General features: G+C 42.1%; 1 protein-coding gene across 2 annotated transcripts in view; it reads left to right on the forward strand.

The window, feature by feature from the left end:
- ESRRB (estrogen related receptor beta) overlaps positions 1 to 24,581 on the forward strand; it is a 159,212-nt gene that overhangs the window by 22,201 nt on the left and 112,430 nt on the right. The window contains exons 1-2 of one of the 2 annotated variants that reach the window (XM_048949011.1): positions 8,153 to 8,181; positions 14,089 to 14,256. In XM_048949011.1, the coding sequence (XP_048804968.1) occupies positions 14,255 to 14,256 (2 nt within the window). In that variant the 5' untranslated portion in view covers positions 8,153 to 8,181; positions 14,089 to 14,254. Of the gene's footprint in view, positions 1 to 8,152; positions 8,182 to 14,088; positions 14,257 to 24,581 lie in introns of those variants that run through there. The other variant, XM_048949009.1, reaches the window with a different exon arrangement.

Consider the following 24,581-nt stretch of genomic DNA (forward strand, 5'->3'; position numbering starts at 1 on the left):
ATTACCTTTAGCTTTTATAAACCAAAAAATGCAAACAGCATGTAAGCAGCATTCATTACCTTGCACGCCTTCAGCTGCTTATTGGATACACATCCCCCTCCCTCTAGCATCTCTCTCTTTTTTTAATATGTTTTTTTAATTTGTTTTGATGAATGAGTGACAACCCTGACACCCGATTCGCTGAGATTAATAGAAACGACACAATATTTACGTCGCGCCGACGAGCAATTATCCTGCCATCTATCTTTGAGATTATCTTTCTGATTGAAAACTACTCATCCGTGTAATCGGAATTATTTGGAATTAGAAGGGAATTTATGGCCCCTCTCACTCTCCCTCCTATTTGCCTCTGTCGCAATCCTTCTTTAAGAGGGATCCTTTCTTTCTTCGTTCCTTCCATCCTTCCAGCCCTGTGGATGGAACTGCATGCTTTGCTGTGCAAGGCATCACTGTGCAAGAATGGTTGGCTGTGGAAATGTGGAGAGACTTAACAATACTGTGGTCAGGCAGGCAGTAGGGGCTGTGAGGACAGAGTGAAGCCTGGGGATTAAAAGGTTCTTCATAAAAAAGCTGGCATTAGAAGTGGGTGTGTAGAGTGCGTGACTTGGTGAAGGCTGTGCAGGCAGCACCAGTGACAGAATAAGTGGTAGCACCTCACTTATTTTCCTTGTTTGTTTGGTCTTGCATTTCCTTCTTTACAGCTTTGTTTTGAGGATGCTTTTTACCAGCTAACTGCTTCATAAATGTGCTCCTTGTGTATTTATTTTATCTAAATGCTTATCACAGAATCACAGAATGGCCAGGGTTGGAAGGGACCTCAAGGATCATGAATCTCCAACCCCCCTGCCACATGCAGGGCCACCAACCTCCCCATTTAATACTACACCAGGCTGCCCAGGGCCCCATCCAACCTGGCCTTGAACACCTCCAGGGACAGGCAGCCTGTTCCAGCACCTCACCACTCTCTCTGTAAAGAACTTCCCCCTGACATCCAACCTAAATCTTGCCTCCCTCAACTTAAAACCATTTCCCCTTGTCCTGAAATTGTCAACCCTTTCAAAGAGTTGATTTCCCTCCGGTTTGTAGGCTCCCTTTAGGTACTGAAAGGCTGCAATGAGGTCACCCCGCAGCCTTCTTTTCTCCAGGTTGAACAAGCCCAGCTCCCTCAGCCTGTCTTCATAGGGGAGGTGCTCCAGTCCCCTGATCATCTTTGTGGCTCTCCTCTGGACCTTATCCACCAGCTCTTTTTTGTACTGGGGGCTCTACACTTGGACAGAGTACTCCAGATGGGGCTTCACAAGAGCAGAGTAGAGGGGGACAATCACCTCCCTGTCCCTGCTGGCCACCCCTCTTTTGATGGAGCCCAGGATACCATTTGCCTTCCAAGCCGTAAGGATACACTGCTGGCTCATGTTAAGTTTTTCATCTATCAAGACCCCCAGGTCCCTCTCCACAGGGCTGCTCTCAAGGACCTTCCAGTCTGTATGAATGCCTGGGATTCCTCCAGCCCGAGTGCAAAACTCTGCATGTTGCCATGTTGAACCTCATCAGGTTCACCCGGGCCCACCTTTCTAGCCTCTCGAGGTCCTTCTGGATGGCATCCCTTATCTCTTATTCTAGCTCTGTGTAGAAGAGGGACCCGTGCTTCCAACCTTTCTACAGGTATTGGAGTAGCAGGAACAACAGCAGCAATCCCTGGAAGCAGCTTAGTCTCCTATGTGTGTGGGATAGGATCTGGCAGTCTTGTTTCAATGCTGGCATCCTCTACCACAATACTGTCTGTGTAGGGCTTGTAAGAAATACTATGGCTCGTTTGTCGCTGCCTTAAAGAGCTAATAGGTGGTAAATGACCTCTGTGGTTTTTCTCAGTGGGAAGAGCTCTTGTCTCTTTGCAGGTTTCTGTGTTTGTTTTTCTTTTTCTTCAGAAGCACCAGTGTTTCCATACTTGTCTTTATTTGCTTTTCATGCTTTTGTTGGTCTGAGGTACAGATGAACTAACTAGTCTGGTTGTCTCAGGGCATCTCTAGAGGTAGGAGACATACCTCTTCCTTTGTGGTTGATTCCAGGTCAGGATGGCAAAAGGCTCTCTCTTTGCTGGAAGCCCCTTCCTGATCACAGTCCTCAGGGAAGATATTTCTTGCCTTTTCCTTCTTGCAGAAGATAGGAGTGGGTCTATCCTACTGCATGAGGACACAAACCATGTAGAAAAAAATCTGTGCCATAGCTTAGCCAGAGCCAAGAACTACTCCTCCTCTGCAAACAGCACTTGTTTTTTTTTAAAGAAGTGATTGCAGCAGAAACAGACAGTGAAGTGGATGTCAGGGGATGTCAAGCAGTAGAGAGATGTTCTAAATGGATCTAGTAGCATTGAGGTCCTTTGAGAACTACAATGTGAAAAGGTTTTGGTCTCATATGAATCCTGATGAAGAAGACATAAGGGAAGTAATGTAAGTTGATGAGCAAGTGCCATGTTCTGAAAGAGAGACATAGGCTGAGTGCTGAAGGAATTAATCCTGAACTTGATTGCAAAGATGTCATTTAACATGCAGGCCAGACTGACAATGATGTTTGATACAGAACAGCATAAACAGTTAATGACACAAGGGTTTGGAAAGGGAAATGTGTTTTGAGGTACAGTTGCTCAGTCAGCTCGAGAGATATAGGCCCAGATGGGAATCCGAGATCCTTCCGCCCAGAAATACCCAATGTTGTTGTTAATTAGTATGGAAATATTTTCCTTTCTTCAGAGAGGGTTGTTGAATTGCCAGTGGGATACTGGGGGGATGGGTGTGTGTATGTGTGGGGTAGGCTATCAAGGAACTATTAATTAGGTTACTTCCCACTGCTGTTGACATGCTGGGGAAGGGGTTTATTTGTGGGCCAAAATAAAAAGGAAAGGAAAGGAAAATGGAAGAACTGGAAACAAGAGTGAAAAACAGGAGAGAAAAAAGCAGTTAGGTAGGAAAAACATCATAGACTGAAAGAAGATGTGTAAAAAGGGATTCCTAAGATCTCATCTTCTGTTTTGGGAAAGAGTGAGAACCCAGGCTGGCAGTTGATACCAAAAGGGAAACTTTTGAGGCAGCTGTGGTGTGGGTTGGACACAGCCATTCAGTAGCACTGATCCTCTCCTGCCTTGTCACCGGTTTTCTTGTTCACAGTTCAACAAACTTGGCACCAAAGCTTCTTCCTGACAGAGTCATGATATTTTATGCCAGCTGTTATTAGGTAGTAGAACAGAATTTAAATGAGAAAATTCTCTAGTTGTAGATCACCTGCCCTTGCTGACGTAGATCTCTTACTTCCTTTTCTTTGGAAGGAATCTGTGTGAGATTTGATGAATAATCATAAAAATATTTGGAATTTAGTTTTCTTCCTACATAAAAGTATACAGTGGTTGAAACATTATCAAGATTTCATTGTGTTTTCTGCCTCTGTACTTCTGGTAATAGTGTGTAAAGCCATGGGAGAGTCCCAGCACAAAACTGGCAGAAAGTGATAGTGTAGCCACATATCTAAGAAGTAGATGCTGCATTTACTGTTCTGAGATAGTGTCAGAACAAGAAGGAGACAAAGGGATGTGTGTGGTGGCAATGCTAGAATAAGTGAAGGATGTATTCACAGAGGGGAAAAAATTGAGCAAGTGGGTTACCTAAAAATATCCCTTGCAGAGGGAAGAAATCAGTGCAGTTTTGATTATTGAGAGAAAGTGTTTTGGGTTTGCAAAGGGTGTGAGTGGTGTGATAAAAAAAAGACATAGCATTGATATCTCATATGGGACCAACGCAATCCAGGCCTATTTATCTAGAGATTTGACTCATAGAGCATAGCTATCTGCAGTATTTTCTTCCAAGAAACTTGTCTTGTAGGAAGTTGGCTTCTGAGCATGCAGAAGTCCCACCCAGTCTCCTTGGAGTGATACAGCACTAAAGGGAAGAAAAGCCTACCATTGCTTCAGATTCAGTTACTAAGAGATCCAAAGTGGTCTGAAACACAGAAAATGATAAAAAGAGGGATTAAATCCAGCACAACACTGTGGTTTTCAATTCAGGGGTTTGGGCATGACAGTGACCATTTATTAAGGTATGAAAGATGACTGTTAGCGTGTGAATGCATGCCAGAGGCCAAGGAGATGTCCCTTAATCTGCCTCTGATCAGAGAATCCAGGAGAGCCCTGTGGAGCCGTGCCAACCCTTGACTGTACTCCTTCTGTGCTACATGTAAAGCAGAGCAGGAACAAGGTGGGATGTGTTCTATGAGGAGGGATGTGGCAGGACAAGAGCAATGAAGCTGGCTGAAGCTGAGCACTGCACTGCTCCTGATTTCAGATACAGCACTTTTTGATTTAAAAATGAAAGGTTTTTTTTTTTTCTTTTTAAATGGAATACTGATTGTATTGCACAGTGTGCTCCTTAGACAAAAATGCATTGTCACTTTAACTCAGATTTCTTGTTAGGCCTGATTTTTCTAAGGCAGTACTATGTGTGTGATTACCTTGGGTAAGTTTCTCTAACTTTTAAACCTGTTATCTAACGTCAAGCACATTTTGCACCCAGTCACAATTGTGAAAGGTACTACGCTTATGTCAGTTTCATGAAGTAGGTGACAGGTAGAGGAGGAAGACCTTATTATCATACCTTAGGGAAAGACTGTAGAATGAGATCATTCTTATTAGAGTCCTGGAGATGCACATGGGACAGAGACTGTCCGAATGCCCCAGATACAGAAGAGTTCAGTTGAGGCTCATATCACACTGGGCGTGCGTTGGAGGATCTACTGGTTGGTCAGTGTCTCTGTCTTTTTATCTCTTTCTCACTCGCTCACACAAACACACGCACACAGATTCTCTAGTTAGAAAGGTATGAGCTGCCTTACTTCTGGACATTCATAATGCTGTTAATGTATGTGGATTCCCTGGAATTTAGTGAAGGGTGAATAATACTGCAGCCTCAGTATACCAGAGTTTACCACCACCACCACCAACAGAAAACAGTCAAAGATGAGAGAAAGCTATTGGAATCAAGATGTATTTCTTTCATATCCCTGAGAAGGCAGCACGCACCCAGAATTCCCAGTAGAAAGATTTTTTCAGGGGGTGGGTTGAGGTGCGGATGTAAAAACACAGTTGGAAACTACTGATATTTGTACTGACTTTGTCTTCTGTCCCTGTGTTTACCTCAGCTTTCATTGGATTGATGATTTCCAGCATAGTTTCTTTGGAGATACAATGTAGACTAAAATATATCTGTTTGTAGCTGTGTAACTTTGTTCAGTGCAGTATTCTTATAAAATCACTCCTGTGAAGTGGGATAGTTACAGAAAAAATGATGTGGATCAGGCTTCAAATTATAAAGCATTTGCAGCAAAGACCATATTTGCATATATGCATGATGTTTAGTGTCAAAAGACCCAAGACCTCACTGAAGTTCTGAATGCTGTAATAATAATAATAACAACATTAAAGGAACACAAGCTGAGGAGTCACCACAGTGTCTGTAATTAGTTGTGGTAAAAATTATCATTTCTAAGGCATCTGGAAACAAAGTAACTCTCACAGATCTACAGTAACTATGTAGTCATCTCTGTCATGCTGCAGTCGTAATGGCATTTTTGTCAGGGAACTTCCTTTCTTTCTGCTAGCTCCGTACCTCTAAATAAAATTAAAAGTTGAATGGGTTTTATTTGCCATCTTGCTATAATGTGGATCACTGAGAATGCCCATATTAATGATTCAATATTTGCAAAGGGAACAGGTAACATTTTGCAAATACAAGTTAGTGATCCAGAAGCAGCTTCTTTGCACGTTCTGAAGGAGTTGAAAAAAGAGTTTTTAGGGATGGAGAACCTGGTTGAAGAAGTTGCCTTTAGAGGAGAAAATCAATGAAAAGTTTAGGGCAGGGGCCTGCTTCCTGATTCCATAGCTTTCATTATCAAGTCTTGTTTACTCTTTGATTAAAATTTTCCGGTGTTAGCAACAATTTCTCCAAATTACAGCCACCACTCAGAACAATAGTTCTAAACATTTCCTCCTCAACTATTTGTTAAATTTCCTGCTCAGAAAAGAGCGACAAAGCTTTAGGAAACTTTTCTTGGGGACTTTGCTGGTACAGCTGAGGAATATGAAATGCCCTATTAAGACCAGAGCTGCACCTGTGTCCTGCCTGGATGAGAGCTAGTGACAGGTGAGAGAGTGAAAAATAGAGTAATTTTTTTTTTTTTTTTTTTTAAAGTAAGCTGTTTTCTTTGGAAACCTAAGAAGAAAATGTGGAAAAAAAAATCAGCAGACTATTTTCTAACGTTCAATTTCAGCAATTTTAAAATTGTGAACAGAGTCATCTAATAATTGGAAAGAAAAAAAAAAGAAAGAAAAAGAGAAACTTCTTCAGAACAATAACGCATACATAATACAACTGGAGAACAGGATTCCTGGGGAGTGGGAAGCAGGTTTCCATGAGGCTTCAGGAGGAAAAGGATCCCAGGAGCTCACAGCAAGGCACTTGATTTATTCTAGAGTGGGAGACTTGGTTCTCATCTATGCTGCTTAAGGTATACTTGCTGTGCGCAGGAGAGCACCATGCAGACACAACTCATAACTCATCTTAGATACTATTTCATGGCAATCTCCATTTGAATTAATACATCCTATTTCTCATCAGGTTGTAAAGTCCCTATGAATGGGGCTTTCTGCCAAATTCCAAACTTGCTTTCAGAGCGTGCTGAAGTAGCTCTGCGTGACTCTGTTTAGTTAAGATAACGTTTCTTGCTACATGACATTAAAATAAATAAATAAAAGGGGTGGGGGTAGGGGGTGAACTGCTTTTACTGGAATTTCTATCACCTGTTTGCAAAGTGCTTTGATGCCACTGACCATCCTGCAAAGATGCAGAGGGTTGAATCTACCCCTTTTTGCACATAACTTAGTGTTACACAGAGGTGCTCTGTCAGGAAAGAAATTACTGTGTTCACTCCAGATTTTCCTCTCTGTGGAGAGTCATGGCCAGTCCTGGTGCGGGCGTGTGCTGAGGCCATGCCCATGACACATTACTTGAGGGAGGGGACAAGCAAGGAGCTGAGCCTCGCCTCCCAGCAGTAGCAGGGCCCTAGGCAGAATCTATGGAAGGGACTAGTTCTTCCAGGTGAGCCCGGGTCCGGGTGTGGCGGGAGCATGGACTAAAGCAGCAGTAAGAGGCTGAGCGACCAAATGTCTGCAGCTGAAACCTGGATTCAACAGGATCCTTCCTCAAGCAGCTGTTTCCAGAGGGCTCTGGGTAAATCTACTCAAAGAAAAGAATGTGAGAGCTGTTTGTGGTGGGCATGGCACCTCTACCCAAAGGAGGCCTGTTCTCAGGCTGCTGGGGCTGTTATCTGTGGAGCTGGCTGCTCCGGGATGGAGGTGGGGTGGAAGGCCTAGCATGGTACTAGCAGGCCAGGATTGGAGTGAGCAGACACTGGGTGCTCCCACTACAGCCTCAGAGGCATTGCAAGGGGTTGCTGTCTGCTTCATGTAGGCTGCTGATGTGGAAACTATTGGGTTTTTGGGTCCTTCTCAGGCTAGCAGGTCACTGGCTGGCAGCATGTGGCTGGCTGAAAAGGGGCAGTTGGTGTGCTTGCTTGAGCAGCTGCCAAGTTATCCTGGCACTCTCTGGCACTGCTGCCTCTCCACTGGGACCTTGTATGTCACTGCCATCACGTTCTCTTGGTGTAAAGTATCACCAGACCAAATCCTGGGTGACTGAAGCAAGTAGTAAAGCTTGGCAGTGGCAGATGGTAACTGCAGCTTGTCACCTCTCTGGATCCTGTAGCCTTCCTTCTTTGTCTGGGATGAGCTCTGTGCTGGGGAGCCATTTTGGTCTGTCTGGGAAGAACTCTTTACCTCTTCTGATGCTCTCAGTGGCACAGCAGTTTTTTCCTTGCTCCCAGGGCAGTTTTCTGCCTTTTCTTAACACAGGTGCACCATGAGGTGCCACCATTTTGTCTGAGAGGGTCTGCATCTAGCTTCTCCTCACAGAGGCTGCCTCAGTGGGCCCCTGCAGCCAGCACCTGGACATGGACGCCCAGTGCAGGTGTGCTGAGTAACTCTAATTTGATGGTATTTTGAGGTGGGTGAGAGCTGTGCCTTCTCTCTCAGACCAGCTCTGGGCAGGGACTTTTCAGACATGACCCAACTCAGAAATCAGACAGGTTGGTTGTGTTGTTTCAGAGAGGGCTCAGGAGGGATCTGATTCAGAATTTCCCTTTATTTCTTTGCTTTAGAGACTAACAAGCTTGGCTTTACTTGGTAGTCTTACCCGGGTTGTACCCACCATCTGGTGTTGTCCTCTGTGTGGATGGAGATGGGTGAGCAGCCTTGGAGGACTTCAGCTTGCAACTGAAGCACTTCTCCTACGAAGACCTTTTCATTTGAATATCTGTAGCCAAGGAACCTCCTCTTTCTTTTAAGAACTTAATTAGTTATTTGCCTTGATATCTTATTTATTTATTTATAAATATCTTTTTATTGAGCAAAGCATACAATCAAAGAGTACATGGCTTCCCCTTGGGGAGGGATAGGGGAGCAGCAATAAACCCCCTCACCCATACCTTTGGAAAATGGCAGTGATTTTTTTTTTTCTTTTTTTTTTTCAGGGAGCTGAGCTAACAGTCTGGCTGTAAGGAGTTTAGATCTGGAGCCAGACATTATAGTTAGGCCTCTCTGTGGTTATAATGTAGTTGTTTTGGTTTTGTAGAAATTCTCTGAAGAAATCTAAATTAAAAACAAAGCAAGAAGAGAACAAAAACCCAAGGGGAACCTGTTTCTGGCAGTCCTCATCTCTCTGATTAGGCACCCTACTGGTTTAAATCTCACACTGTCCTTCAGGTCCATCAGAATTGCTATTAGCTTTATTCTGATAGTTACTTGCTATACTACTACTATGCTTCCTCTGCCTCTCCACCCTGGTCAAGGTCACTGAGAACATGAAACAGTATCTCTTGCCCCAAGTCCACCTTACTAGGCTGCAGGCTGCTTTGAGTGCACAGCTAATGCCTCATGGTAGCACAGGTGTGGGCTTGCTGCTGCTAAACAAAGTCCTAAACAAGTGGTACAACAACAGCAATGAGTTTCTGCAAAGCATCCGCGCAAGTCAAAAACGTGAAAGGCACCTGCCTCAAGTGATGGAATTGACAGCCCCATGTTAGTGAAACATGTTGCAGCGTGCAATTGGAAGAAGTTGGTGGTGGTTTCCAGAGAGAGTGCATCATGGTTGCACCAATTTAGGCAGAGTACCTCTATAAGAGTTGTCTTTTTTCAGTGTATTTTGCAGAGTGTAAACACAGAAGCGCTTTTAGGTGGATGTTTAGGAGGGATCTAATTGAGGTAAGGGTAAAAGGGGGAGTCATACTGTGTGCAATAGATTGGCAAAGGCTGTGTGTTTAAATGTACTCCGGTATACAGTTATTCTAGTGCTGGCAGGATTTAGTTAAATCCAGGCACGTTTTATTTCTGTATGTGTAGAACTGAATGCTTGCTCTGGATGTTCTCTGAATGTACTCTGATATGTGTTGTGTCTTCTTGTTCAGGCCAAGCCATTTTTTATTAGTTTGTTGTTATTACTGATGGACTCAGAAAAACAAGGCAGAGTAGCATTTTTCTGGACTTGTTCTTGTTAAAGCCCATGATTATAACTTCTCCTGAGTAGACACAAATGGTGCCTCTCAGCAGCCTCGCTCTGCAAGTAGCTATGCCAGGTGAAGATTTTAGCTGCTCGCAGCTCTGGAGGTGGAAGAATAGATTTGTGCTTCTCAATCCAGAAAAGTTGTGGAGCCCTAACCTGATGTGCTTTGCTTGAAGCAATGTAGTAAGTTGTGATAGGTTCCCTTCTGCACAGAACTTTTTCGAATTCTAATTTCTTGCTGGCAGGTACCTGGAAGGTGGAATTAGCAGGAATAACTAAATCTGATAGGGAGCTTCCATAAAAATTTTAGTCACTTTCACATTCCTACAACTTAATAGCATGTGTAAGAGTTAAAAAACAAACAAAAACCTAAGAGTGTTTGCAGTTATATTAACAGATCAGTATGACCTATCCAAGTGATAATACAGACTTGACAAAGCATGGAAAGCGCTATACTGGATCACACATGAAAGATCTGGACACAGAAGTACGGACCTTGGGTTCAGCATGTGCCAACAAATATCCTGCTAAAGATATTTGTTGCACAAAGTATGCTGGTGTATATGAAGTTTGCAGTATTAAAATTGAATAAGGAATTAAAATTCTTAGTGATAATATCAGCTGTTTCCTCTTGAGCATCTGCTGTTTTTCAAAGTACTTGTATCAAAATGTAGAGTATCTTTATCTATTTGTTAAGTTGGATGTAAGAGTAATACTATGTGTGCCAAGCATTTGGAGAACGTTGCTACTCACACTTTTCCTTTTAAATGCAACTTATGCCCAATTTATTCTTTGTTTCTATATTCAGTCTTGAAAGAAGGGTTTTTGACTTTAATTTCCTTTGTGTGTTAAGAGTTATTATGTTATTGAATCTGTTTTGGTCTTTACTGTTTGAAATCAGTAAAATTCCCATCTCACTAAGCAGAGTTGTATCATGGCTATCCTGGAATTTTGAGGTTGTGAGACAGGTTCAGGGTAGGGAAATTCTGACAGTGGAACTTCTTATTGGACTTTACAGTTGTTTTTTGTTGTGGCTAAACTTTGGAATTGCAGAGCTGTTTGTTTCTTGTAAAACTTTTATTCATGCTTGTTTTTCCTGGTGCAAAAGCAGCAGCGGTTCTAAGCTCTAAAATTATGTCACATAATCCAATGTGCACTGAAGCATCCTGATGCTCGTGGCACATGGGGCAAAAATTGTCAGCATGGTTTCATGTGTGAGTGGGAGGAATTGGAAAATTCCACTGATTGGGCCAGTATTTTCAAACTTGGACTGGTTTTGCTGTTCTGTGTCTAAAAAGGGTAGCTGTGAATTTTTGTTTGTTTTTATCATCTGGAGGAAAGTGTATTTTGCATTCTATAATGGCATAAATGTAGCTGAGCAAATTCTGCCCAGATTGACACAGGCAAGCCTTGAACTGCTTATGTTTGAAGAAAACTGAGTACTGAAATTTTACTTCTGCTAGTCACACACTTTGGAACCTGAGGCAGAAATACAGGCTTATGAGGAAAGTAGCCCTGGCAAGAAGCATTTAAAAAACTTTCCCAAACAACCATAGAAAAGACTGTAAAGCTGTGTTTGCATTTTACGATGTCTTCTACGTGGGTGCCTCAAGGAAAGAGTTGATCCTTTAATATAGTCTACAAGTCCCTGATGTTAATCTTTTGTGTTGTGTTGTGTTTTGTTTTTTAATGTATCTGAGGGTGCTCTTGAAATCTTCTGGCTCTCTTTTTGCTGTGTTTTGAAGTGGGCATCCTGTTTCATGGTCTCTGCCATTGGTTTCTTTCCATGCCTCACCCTGTCTTGGTTGTGGCTGGACTGAGAAGTTTGTACACAGGAGGTGGTGACAGTGAGGGGCAGAAGACTGTGTTAGAGGTTTTATTTGAGAGAGGCCCTCTGAACTGCCCCATTAAGGTCATATATCCTGGTGCCTGAAGGCAGGGAGGATGGAGGAATGCTGCATCCATTCAAGATTCATCCATATTAGCTAAGCTTTTCATGCTGGCAAATTCTCATCCCTTCATCTTCCATACAGAAAGTAGAAGGATGGGGAGTAGAAGGATGTGTTCACTTTTGCTCTGCTGTGAATATGGGGTGCCAACAATAAGTGCTAACCTGGGCCTGAGGACTGAATAGAGCTTCCTGGCAACCTGTGTGAGATGTGGCAGCACATAGGCATGGGGTTTCCTTGGGATTCAGTTTGGCCCATGGCAGAGTAATGGGGCAGAGACGAAACTGTTCGCATAAAATAGGGCTTGGAAGAGTAATATGTGGGGATCTTTAGATGCCAGCAATGTAGAATGTCCAAAACAGTTTGGCAGGTAACATTTTTAGGGCCTATATGACTGACATTATTGAAGCTGAATTATCCAAAAGTGACTGCTGGATTTAGGTGCCCTGTTTTGGGACCTTTGTCTGTTGTATCGCAGTCTGATTATCCTAAAATTCCTTCTGATGGCAGTGGGAAGTGTAACATGCTGTACAGCTCTGAATAGACCAAAAGACCAAAACATCATCTACTACACAGACTGAATGAGAGAGCTGAAATGAAAAATGTTTGGTCACGTTAATTTTATCTGTGATGGATCGTTCCAGTAGTGAAGGACCGCAATCTGGCAGGAAAGGGGTTGTGTTTCCACACTAGAGCACAGCCTATCAGATACTTCTTTTTTCCCTGCGTTCATTTGTACATCCTCATCTATAGATTCATGCCCTAAAGTGCACTGTTAAATACTGTTATTGCTATCTTATTAAAGCTGGAGGATGTGAAGCAGTAGTAAAGCGATAAGTGAAACTTTGCATAGTGCAGATGCTCAGCTGAGGAAAACGTCTTTTTCCAGTGCTTCACCAGGTCCCTGTTTTGTTGGAAGATTGGTTTGGTTTGGTTTTGTGTTTTTTTTTTGGAAAAGCACATTGGCTAAATCCTATCAGCTCGGACACTAAGCATATTGACACGTGGTGAATTGCACATGCAGCAGGATTTGTCCCAAAATGAAAAAATTACTTTTATATTCCCAAATAATCAATAACTGCATTGATCTGAGACCTTGGCTATGAGTGGTGAGACCTTGCCTGACTTTCAGATAGCTGCCCCTGTTGACTACTTTGCTTTACTCCAGTGAGAGCAGCAGCAGCAGCAGCACAACGTAGACATGCCTAAACTAGCTTGAATAGTTCAGGTACTGTTAGCCACTGAGCCAGAGAACCATAGAGTTCAGTGTGGGCTTAATGCCTGGGGTTTTTATCCTGCTTTTTATGAGTTCAGCATTGCTTTACCATCTCAGCACTAACAATGTGTTGAAAATAAAGGTTGGTGGATCTGGTACTCTGTCTGCTGTAGTGCTTTTCCCTGCAGAGCTGAGCGTGGTGCTAGGGGTGTTAGTAGGAGATACTGCCAAAGGTAGCAGTGTGGAGGCAAAACAGCTTTTGTTCTCTGCCTGCTGTTCTCCTCTTCTTTCCCACACTTCCGCTAGTGTTTATCTGGAGCTGCCCAGCCTTTGAGCCTGTTTAATGTGAAACTGCTTAACTGGTAAGGTTTTGCTGGGTCTGTGAGTACCCGGGAGCTTGGAGGACCAGCTACCTCTTGGATCAGCTTTTGGCCTGTCTGATGGTGGACCAGAACAATCAAAAGAACCTCTAGAACTTAGATATGGAAAAATCCAGGTCTGTTAATGCTACCTTTTAATGGGGACCAAGGCAGAAGCATTCCTGGTGCTTTATGTCAAGTTATTGCCTGGATTGTGGGTTCCCAGCTTAGCCTCTGCAGAAGAGCTGTGATGATACCTATAACTTGTTAGGAGTTTTCTCCTGGCAGTCAAGGATGTGATTGCAAGCAATGGTTTGGTCCCTGAGAGTTCAGTAGCTTCTCTGAGCCAACAGGCAATGCATTATCAATGCTCTCTGTTTTGTTTTCAGGAACAGCCTCAAGAACCAGTTTCTGTGGGCTGAGACCTTAAATGGACAATCAAACTGTTAAACTGCTGCTCTGCCCGCTACTCCATTTGTTCTGCAGCAGAAATACAAACATGCCTGGACCAAACCCCAGAGCTCAACTCTGAACTTCTTTTTCATTTTGTCAGAATCCCTAACCTGTTTTTAAAACGATATTTATTTCTGTTAAATTGCGGAAGAGTTGGATGCAGTCTGCCAGTTGTGCTTTCCCTCCTCTTCTTTGTGCACTGAATTTTGTTCACTCGCTTTACATGCCTCAAGTTGCTGTAATGCTGCTGGGAAAGTAATTGCCTTGCACTTTTTCTTTCTGATGCCCACGGGTGACTGTGGGGGACTCCTCCCTGGGCACAGCGCAGAGTTAAAAGCCCAGCTTCTGCTTTGCTTAAGACCTGGTTATTTCTTTCTTTCTTTCTTTCTTTTTTTTTTTTTTTTTTTTTTTTGTCAGCTGCCTGTTATATCAATCACAGAGCTGGGATCTATTTATAGGTTGGGACTCGGAGTACTGTGTCCTAGTCACAAAGAGAGGCAGAGACGCAGAGGGGACTGTCGGCTGGTGCAGGCGGAACCAAAAGATATTTAATCAGCAATTAGAAACACCTGAGGGCAAGGGAAATTCTACTCCAGCCTCGAGCTTCATCTCTCAGCCTGCAGCATGTAAGTACCGAACTTCTACCTTTTATTGCATTTGTGGAGCTGTTTGTTGTTTTTAGGTTGTTGTTTTTTTTTTTTTTTTTTAATGTATTTATTCAAATGTTGCTGTGCACCAATCTTTTTATCTGGGCTAAAAATTATGGCAGCATCCCAATATAGTTAAAGGTTATATCTATATATCTATATATCTACTTTCACACTGTCAAAGGAAGGTCAGTGTGACCCACAAGGATAGGAGTTGGTTTCAGAACTTCATAGAAATCAGGCAGTTTCACTATTCAGGAGTTGCTTTTTCCTCTGGAAATAAGCAAGTGAAAGTTTGAGAGGAACAGTTATGTTTTGGGAATAGAAATGGTCAGGTTTGCTGGCATTCCAAAAAGGTCAGTGTATAATGTAGCTCTGCTTAAGGGCTTACCAAGGACAGGTGCTATTTATCCCGTGCTGGTAAAGGCAAACCTGGAAACTTCAACAGTCTTGTCTTAAAAGAACCAAGTGACACCTATTCCTCAACTTCACCAAAAAAAAAAAAAAAATATTCATATCAAACCTTCTCTTAAAAGGGAAATGAAATTTGCCTGTACTGAATGTCTTTGTCATTGAGCAGTTGATATTTCTCTAATTTTCAGTGTCCCAAACAAACAGAAGCCTCTTCAGTGATAAAAGGGGGTGCAAGTCTTTGTAAACTCAGCGCAGAGACAGTCAGGGAAATAACTTAGTCTGCCTCTGGTTGCCAGTTAATCGTTTGCTTTAAAGCTGCCCAAATGCAAAATGGTTTTAACAATGGTAGATTTTTTAATTTTTTTTTTTTTTTTTTGTTAGAACTTCTGTTAAAAAGGGAATGAAAACTGGGAGGAAAATAATTACTCCGAAACTGTTTTTTAAATAGCTTTTAGCATAAATTTTTGTCAAAACACTGGAAGTCAAGGAGGTTTTTCTTACTTTGTATTTTGACCTCAGAGATTTGGGTTGCATCTTTTGCAGGGTTTAGTTTTTGTATTTATTTTTAAGCACCGAAAAAATTCCTCCATTTCTCCTGGTTATAGTGTCTGGCTCCCAAAACGCAAGTATTACAGTTTTTAATTTTGGTATGCTAAGTTTTTCAGTTTAAATTATGTAAGAGATACATACTATTAAAACTTTTTGCCCCCTCCTCTCCCCCCTTCCCCCCCCCAATTTATCATTCTTGAAAGCAGTAAGAAGAAAAATGAAGCTGTATTTAATTTGGATGGAACAAGTGTCTAATAAGCACAGAATAATAAATCCAGAGCTGTCTGACATTCCGAGGGAATAGGTGATAGCTGAATTGCTTGGACTAACTGTAGAAATGTGGCAAATAGGCTGTTGGTTGGCTCTTTATTTTGTGTTTCTTAGATGGATGTTTCAGAATTCTTGAAGTTTATGACTTCAGTGCAAGGAACAAACAGAACCCCGTTATTCTTACTAAGTTTTCAGTCACGGATAAAAATATTTCCTCTTTCAGTTACAACTCCAGATATGAGGAAGGCTTTTAGGACAGTATTGATAAACACTATGAATTTTTATACTCCAGCAGTGTTCCAAATGACTATTACAATACTCTGCTTGCTCTGAATTTCCCTTCCCCCAAAATTAAACAGAATTGTCAGCCTGACTGTTCTCATCATAGAAAGATGCATATGCTTCCTTTTGCATATTAAGGCTTTTTGCTTTACTTAAAAACGAATGTATTGAAATTATTTAGGTCTCTGTTCTGTTTGTTTTGGCACAAGATTACGTTTATTCTCAGTCTGTGACAATGTGACATCACTGTTTTATAGAAGAGCAGGTTTTCGTGAAAGGCATTAAAGAAATTAAATTGCCGACTCTGTAAGCAATAAGGAATCCATGGTATGACCGGTCTGAAGCCCTCCTAACAATTGAAAATCAAGCAACATCACTTGAAAAATAAAAATCAAATCTGTTTCCTTCTTATACATACAGAAATATCAGCATGACTGTGCTCAGGAATTACTGCAGTTATTATATCTCAGTACACAGATTTGTGGAAATGCAAGCATTCCTATAGAAGTCTTCTGAGCCATAAATTTCGAAGATGTTTAGCCTTAATTTTTGGAACTATTCCATAGTTGTGTCCACTTAACTGCTGGACTTTGGATTTTAATCACGTGTGTCTCTTCCCCTGTTCAACCTGCTGCATTTTGTTACTGCGTATAGGAAAAAATCACCAAGCATCCCCTGCTTTATGGTGTAGCAGTTAATAGCTTATGGGCTTGCTGTTATTTGGGGGTGGGGAGAGAGTTAGAGAGACTTTGATGTATGATGTGTGGAGAAGTCTTTGTTACTTAGTTTCTGTCTCACTAGCAATTCATTTAATGTGGACCGAGCACCTGTGAACCTCGGAAGTGACTGACTTTGAGTAGTTTGTCACAGAGCTGTTACTTGATTTATTTATTTATTGAGGAATGAAAAATCGTCTTTTTTAGTTCATCCTAGTTTGTTTGTTTCCTTGATAGCAAAGTAATGATTGACGTGCAGATTCTCTTTTTTGCGCCCCTCCTCCCGTTGCTGAGCATGACACCTCCTGAGAATTATAAATATAACCTGTGCCAAATCTGCTCAGGTGTCTGGAGTGCGGTGCGCCGCAGTGCCTCACTGTAAGTCCCTGAGAATATGGAGTAAATACCAACAGGAAAAAATACTCCTCTTGAAACAATTCTGTGGGGTTTTTTTGGAGGGGCCTTTTGAATAAACCCCCCAAAGCCAGCAGCTGGTTATTAAAGATTGTGTAGCTATCTCTCGCTCGTGCTATCTCTTACCTCTTTTATCATTTCACCTGTACATCCGTCCATCTATTTCTCATCTATTTTTACATTTCATTATGCTATGCCTGTTCGCCGGCTCTCTTCTTTTCCTTTCCTGAAGACACATTTCTATCTGGCACAGAAAATAAACTCAGATTGCGGGTAGTTATGTTAATCTAATTCAATCCTCTGTGGGTTAGGAGTGAAATTCTAATAGTGGAGCTGTTGAGGGCTTTTTTGTTAATGGCTTGGGGATTACATTGAGTTAAAGGCTCATTTCCTAATCAAACAGAGAGGGAGAGAGTGACTCCGAATATTTATGAGTCTCCCAGCGCGAGTTAAACATTGAACTCCAAAAGCAGGATTTCAGTGCTACAGAAAGAGTTAAAACCCCTCAGGGCTACTGTGGAGGGGCAGGGGGAAGGAAACCAGTTAAGCCATCAGCATTTTCAACTGCTGTATAACTTCAGTTTGGTTAGAAAAAATAATCATCTCACAGAGCTAAAATGGAAACTGTAGTGAGATATTTAAAACAAAGTCAAGTGATGCTTCAGAAAGACTCTCCTTTAGCAAAGCAGGATACATGCAGTGCATGCTGTAGCCTAGTAGGAACTCCAAATAAATACTCTTCTAAATGGGAAGAACTGGAGGGTGGGCTTAGTTTTTATTATTACTGCCTTGAAGACCTGATTTAAAATTTTAATGAGTTATATTTTTGGTTCTGTTTAACCCTTGGGTAATTTTTGCTTGAAGAAAAAAAAGAGATGTGTGTGTGTGTGGGTCAATACCTAATTGTTCCACTTCTGTTTAGTAGGCTGATACCTATCGAGGCTTTTTTTTCCTGCACTTCAGATTAGCCAGAGTCTTGGGTCAAGCAGTTTAGGTGGAGAACTGGGTTCTCTGTCACAGGAAAGATTAATCAAATTAATGTCTGATTACTTTTGTGATAAGTACATCTTCAATGCTTGGGTAGACCCTGCTGTTGCAGAAAAAGAGCGATGATTCCTGCCTGCCTGCAGTGAGTAGAGGTACAGTGTTCCTAAGCAGTGTGTTGAGGGATAGAGACCAACAATCTTCTGACTTGCATGGTCATGTTGTGCCTCCATATGCCTCAGTTTTCCTGCCTGTAAAATGATATATGGCTGACATCAAAAGTACTCTAAGGTCTACAGAGAACAACTTGTATAAATCCCCAGTGGCTGGTTTGCTCATGGCAGACTGACTGCAAATCGCTGACCCAGGTGTATAGATTGAGAACAAGGGGTTACTGTGCTCCTAACAAGGAGTTACCCCACTTTGCTAGGTTTGTTTTCTTTGGCGTTGTTGTTTTGTTTTTAAAAGCATTTGGTACAAGCCATCAATAATGTCTTCCAGTTTGGGTAAGACAAGCAGGTAAAAGGCTAAGTTACTCCTAGTAAAACCAAAATTCAGTAGAGTTGTCCTTCACATTAATCTTAATTTGATCCTGGTGACTCTTGCTGAGATGAAGCTCCAGGTTTATTTCTCAAAGGTGGTAAGCACTGACTAAAAAAATGTAACTCTGGTTCTGGAGCCACTTGTATTGTTGGTTATTCTCAATATACTGAACTTCCTGTTTTTGCTGACATGTCTATCTGGGTGCAGCACCTTGAGGTAAGAATTGGCACCTTGCCCTAGTTTAAAAATTATTTAAAACTGTGACCTGATGTAAATGCCTGAGGCCCGCTTCTCTTTGTATTCTGTGCCTGGACCTGCTGAGGAGAGCACCATCAGCTGGAGTCTACTTTATTAAATGCATTTGAAATACATAATAATTGTGTTCTTTCCATCTAATAACTGGTACCCACAGCAGATCGCTTTGAGACGTGACTTTCTGTGGCCAAGCTGAACACTGAGTAACATTTTTTTCCTACCTTCCTCTCCTTCTTTTCTGTTGTACTGAGCCTTTTCCTCTCCTGCTCTGTTCTGCTGCGGCCATATGGTTGGCAGTGTATGCTTACATTTCCCCTGCTGAACTTTTAGGCAAAATAATCTTCCTTCTCTTTCTGTTCTTTCCAGTGTTATGCTGAATCCTATGAATGATCTGCTGCTGTTTAATTTACCCCAAAGATAGATACATTTTGGTACTACTTTGCCTGGCATATGTACAGTTTATGAAGAACTAGGAAGCTGAAATCTGATTTTCTACTCTTCCACAAGCTACACAGAACTGTGTTCTTGTCATTGTTTACGTGTGCCACAATTACTTTAAAAAAAAAAAATTATAGTAGTGTAGGAATTTCAGGGAAGGAAGTGTGACTCTTTAACTCTTAGAATACAGTTTAGTTTCCACAATTACTTGAAAGTAATGGCATTTTAAAAGTCTCAGGATGCTTGAAAGACTCTGAGGGGAAAAAAGGGCTGCTTCCTTAGGGGGAATTATCCTTTTTAATGGGATATAACTAAATGTTATTTGAATACTGAAAAGCATATGCCAGCTACAAAGCCTGAATCTCATATTTATAAGAGGGAAGCATAAGTGGCTATTTTTATTCATTAAGGGGTTGCTGCCCTTTCCTTTCCCTCTACCATGTGAGATGTGAATGATCCTGCTCACAAGAGTTTCATGCTTCTCCTAGAATGGATTCTCTATCTCTTTATAATTGTGTTTGCTGGTTCAGCAGGAAATGCACTCCAGAAGTTCTTGTTTCTCAAGGCTCCCGTGATCACCTCTTTGTAGTAGGTCTCAGCAAATGGCCAGTAGCCATGTACAAAAGTGCAGGCATTTCAGTGACGTCCTCCCAAAGTTCACAAGGCCTGGAGTGTGACTTCTTGGGTAGAAGAGGGGGCATGCCTGCTGCCAGGCCTTCCAGGCTGCTTTCTCTTTGTTTGCTTTACTCTCATCCCATCCTCAGGCCTTTCTTTACCTATGGGTCTCCTGGGCGTGCAGGAATTACAGTTGTGCTCATCAGCAGCTCTTTCTTCTGCTTCTCTTTAGGAAGGAAGCTCTTCCCTGATGCGTTATGTCTCCATGGCCTAGCAGGGGGGTTTTCAACCTTTCTCTGTGGGCAATGTGGACTCAGGTAGATTGGCGGAGAGCTCAAGTGAATGTGAATTTCTGAGTTGTGCTCCTTGAACCCACAGACTAGCACTGAGAGCAGTGCAGCACTCAAGTTATAACCGTTGGCTGATGCTGTCTTTGGGTAGAGGAGCCTTTTGTGTACAAAACAAAAATCTAGGAAAGGGTTCCTTGCATCAGCATCCTCTCTAACACTTATCCCTAATGTCTTTCTCGGAGCCTATCCAAAGCCCCCCTGCTTTTTAGGTGCACAGCTTAAATGTATTCATAGGCAATCTTTGTACAGAGCCATTTGTTTCACTGTTGTTTTTTAATTCTAGCTCTGACACAGACACCCTGTTTAGCCTAAAGTGAGTCACTTCACTGATGTGATGATGTGTTCTGCACGTCTTAGATGGAGTTCCTGCTTGCCTGTTCTCTGTGGCTCATGAGTTGCATGACCACAGCAAAATGCTTTGTGTTACTGCAGACTCCTAGTACAGTCCAGTGTTTTGCCTCCAGTAACCCTCATTCTCTTTTTTTGCAGTGCATATAATAACAAGATTTTTCTATTCTTCCTGACTCTTCTCCCCATCCCTCTTGCTCTCTTTGTGCTATATAGGATTAAACTTCACTTTTCTCTGTGGTGGGCTCCTGGGACTGTAATGACTGTCAATGCCATCTACTGCTACCTTCTGAGAGGGGGAGCTCTGCTCTGCAGATGCCTTGTACTCCCTGCACAGAGAAGTTGTGGGGGACAGAGAGCTACAGCTCTGATTTCTTTAGGATAGTCTGTCCCATAAAAAGAAATTGGACGTAAGCATACGTATAGGTGCTTGAAGGGCAATATATAGAGATGTTGTTGCTTTGCTGTAGTAATGGGTAGTGCCTCACTGCAATACTGTGCTAACCTGGCTACATTATTTCCAGCTCTGTAGTCTCTTCTGGCATGTGAGCTAGTGTAATGTGTGTTCAAGGAGGATGGAATTACTGGCGCTGCTGGCTTGTTTATGAAAGGTGAAATGATAGGGGCTGAGAGCCATGGCTTCTGGGAAATAAGGGCTAGCCAGAAGAATTGATTGTCTTGGCTTATTGATTCTTCAGGAAACAGCCCTGAAGTGATAATGCTATTTCTGCCACTTTGAGACACTTTGTACCAGCAACATCCTCTGTTTACCTAGAACAGTGTGAAGGTGGACCTGTTCTGTTGCCAACTCATTCCAGAAAAACCCCGTGCTAGACATGTGTCGAGTTTACCACTTGTCTATCTGCTCACAAGGAGTGGGTGAGCAGCTTCCCTGCACATGCACAAGTGTCACTGGCTTATAGTGGGTAATGGCAGTTGGCTGTGAATGGTGTTTTTGAGAGTTTTTTTTCCTAGTCTTTGTCTGTAGTGGCATTTTGTGAAGTAGCAGCCTGTATCACATCTCTCCTATTCTTTTCCATTCCCTTTCTGGCCAAATTGGAGTCACCTCCCAGTTGGACTCAATGCTTGAAATAAAGTGGTTAAATTCTTTTGATCCTATGAGCCCAGGCTAACTTCTGTCCACCTCTATTTGCTGTTGATGGGCAGGTGATAAAACAGCTGCTTTGCACTGAAGAAGAACCTGCCCTGAGAAGGCAGACATTTCTTTCTTACCCCCAAGGTGGTAAAATAAGAAACACCAGGTTACTGCAGGAGCTGGTGAATGAACAGTGCTTTGTCTGCTCAACTATACTGCCTGTAGATGCAAGTGTGAGGTGTTAGAAGAGCAGAGCGTGCAGAGTGGCAGCCTTGAACGTCTCTTGGGTGCTTATATGACCATGGGCATGATGGGTCTGAGGGAACACTCTCCTGCCTATTTCTGGGACTCACAGCTGTCTTTGCAGTGCAGTGGACTGGGGAAGCCTTCATGCTGTTGCCCTGAGGCACCAGTTGCAGGCAGCTTTCAAGATGGGCTTGGCTTATGGCCTTAGCTAGGCCTTTGCGGATGACTACTGATTTGGACTCGGATCTGCAGAAGTAAAAAGGTAGTTCTCTCATCGTGTTCCATATCTCCTTTTCTCTCTGCTTTGCATTCACGTGCTTTGCACCCTTTCATTTTTCTGCATGTGCTGTTGTGTTATGAGGAGTTTCAGATGGAGGGTGATAGCCTCCATAGCCGGGACAGAAGGCCAGGAAAGCTTGGGAGCATTTGGAGCCCATTGCAGAATCTTGCAGAAAGCCAAGAGAGCCAAAAAAACTACTGTGAAATGCTTCTTTATTAAGTCAGGACAGTTTATATATAGAGATACGCAAATAACTTAGAGCCATTTAATTACCCTATATATCATTTCTATAGTTCATCTTCTTTGATTCTGCCAACAACTTTATTGCTGTACTTGAAATTTTACTTGACAACTCCACCAAGTGAAAGTAAATGATGAGAAAAATTGCAATTTTCTTTTGAAAGGAAAAAAAGTGTCTAGACCACAAGGTTTCAGTGAACAACTAAAAAGCAAAACCAACTGCTTAAAAAGCAAAAATAGTGGGGGATAAGAGTAACACCAATGTACATATAATACAGAATATAATTGTTTATTTTGGGACTTGATCAGTAGTTGAACATTTGTGGCTTACAGCACTGTGTATTATGTAATGTAAAATTATTATCTACACTTAATAAATTTCATGCTGTGACTGCTCCACTTCTTTTTAACTAGCTCTCAGACTGTGGCTACAAGTCGTGCTGGCAGCTTTGGATGTTTCTTCCATTTTGCCCTTGTTGCTTGTATCATGACACAGTCCCTACTCTTGGGCCTGCTGCATTGAGACGTGAGACAGCTTTTGTCCTAGAGACCTTGCAGTTCTCTTCGAGACGAGATGGCTGGAAGTACAGTTTTCTTATAGTCACAGACATAATAACCAAGGGTAACTGAGATAGGAATTAATGGTAATGTGTTAACACAAGCATGGCTTATTTTATATGCAGATGCCTTTACTTACTGTGCGCTTAACTAGAAGATAAAGTATACTCCTTTACGTCACTGTGCAAGACCTATCTAATTCTTTGCTTTGCAAAATTAACACCTCTCTTTCTTAGCCAGGAGAGCTTTGCTACATGTTCACAAATGTGTGCTTTCCCATTTTTTTCAGTGCCATAGTCATCATTTTTTCTTAAAAAATAGTTCAGAGGGAACTGACTTTAGATAAACCAAGGGAAGTATTTTTTTTCATATAACCAGAATTAAACTGTGGGATTTGTTGGCCTCTGTGTTATTCAGTAGCAAAGTTATGGATGGACTTGGGAAAATAAATTTATGGAATTTGTGGTTGTCATCATAGACCAGTAATGTTATGGTCTTGAGGCAACAGCTTAAGCCACAGAAATGCAGCAAGGTGGAGAGCAGGAAAAGTATTCTCCTTTCTTATAGTATTTCCTTGAACATTTCCTAGTGGCTGCTATCAGAGATGAAATATGGGACTAGCTGACTTCTTAACTTGACCTCATGTGACTGTCTTCACGTCTCTTACAGGTGAAACCAGTGTTGTCACTAAATGCAGGTGGCTGAATTACTTGTTTATGTGACACCCCATTACAGACACACAGCATTTATATTTTGTTTACACTAAATGTTTTTCTGCTGTTATAGGCCATGTTCTCAAAGCTGTGAAAGTTCCGAAGGCAGATAAGCCATGCCATTGAGAAAGCAGCACTGAAGACAAGAATACAGCCAGGGAGGAAGGCTGAGCCCCACATAGACAATGCTCCCTGAATGTATTGGTTTTGACTGGTGTGCATTCCTTCCCCTGGACGGGGTGGTTCTTGCACTGGAATTTGCTGGGCAGAGAAAGGCCCAAAGGAAAAGAGGCATGTGCCTCTATGGATGCAGAAGAGCAGACTATACAGCAGCTGTGATCTTTTCCATGTATAACATGTGATGTTTCCATGTATAATCCATCCTCTGCTCTGCAGTGTGTAGTTCTGCAGAAGATTTAGTCACCCAATGAGCTTTAGTTTGATGATGTGTTGGCTCAAGGAGCAAGATATTTTACTTGCAAGATGAGGGTTCAGTGTGAGAAAGAGAGAGGACCATGAAGGTTTATACACTCAGTGGTCACATGAATCAGCCTGTTTCTTGTCCAGCGCCTTCCCTATGAGCCCAAAGCACTGAACAAACGTGCCATTATCTGTTGAAAATTGTAGTTTGTTGTTGTGGCTTTCTTTTTTTTTTTTCCCAGGATTTCATGGGTCTTCTCCAGTGCAGCTGTCTGTAAACTTGTAGTTGTAAAGCTGTGTGAGCTTGGAAGCTGTTTCATGTTGTAGTTTTGCTGCTTAACGTGTGTCTTCAACAAAACATGAGGGACTGCCTTGGAGCTTCTGAGTGAATTTACTTTCATGGCCCAGAATTCACCTCTGTAGTGAGAGGGCAGGTTTGCATTACTTTTTGGGAGACAGAAAAGGCCTGATTAAGAGCAACAGTGCTTTCTGTCTTGCTTCAAATGTAGATTGTTGTGTCTTGTACGTGTTTTCTATTGTAACTTGCACTGGTAGGTACTGACCCATGTTGGA

Source organism: Lagopus muta, chromosome 6, assembly GCF_023343835.1.
Source record: "Lagopus muta isolate bLagMut1 chromosome 6, bLagMut1 primary, whole genome shotgun sequence".
Lineage (NCBI taxonomy): Eukaryota > Metazoa > Chordata > Aves > Galliformes > Phasianidae > Lagopus > Lagopus muta.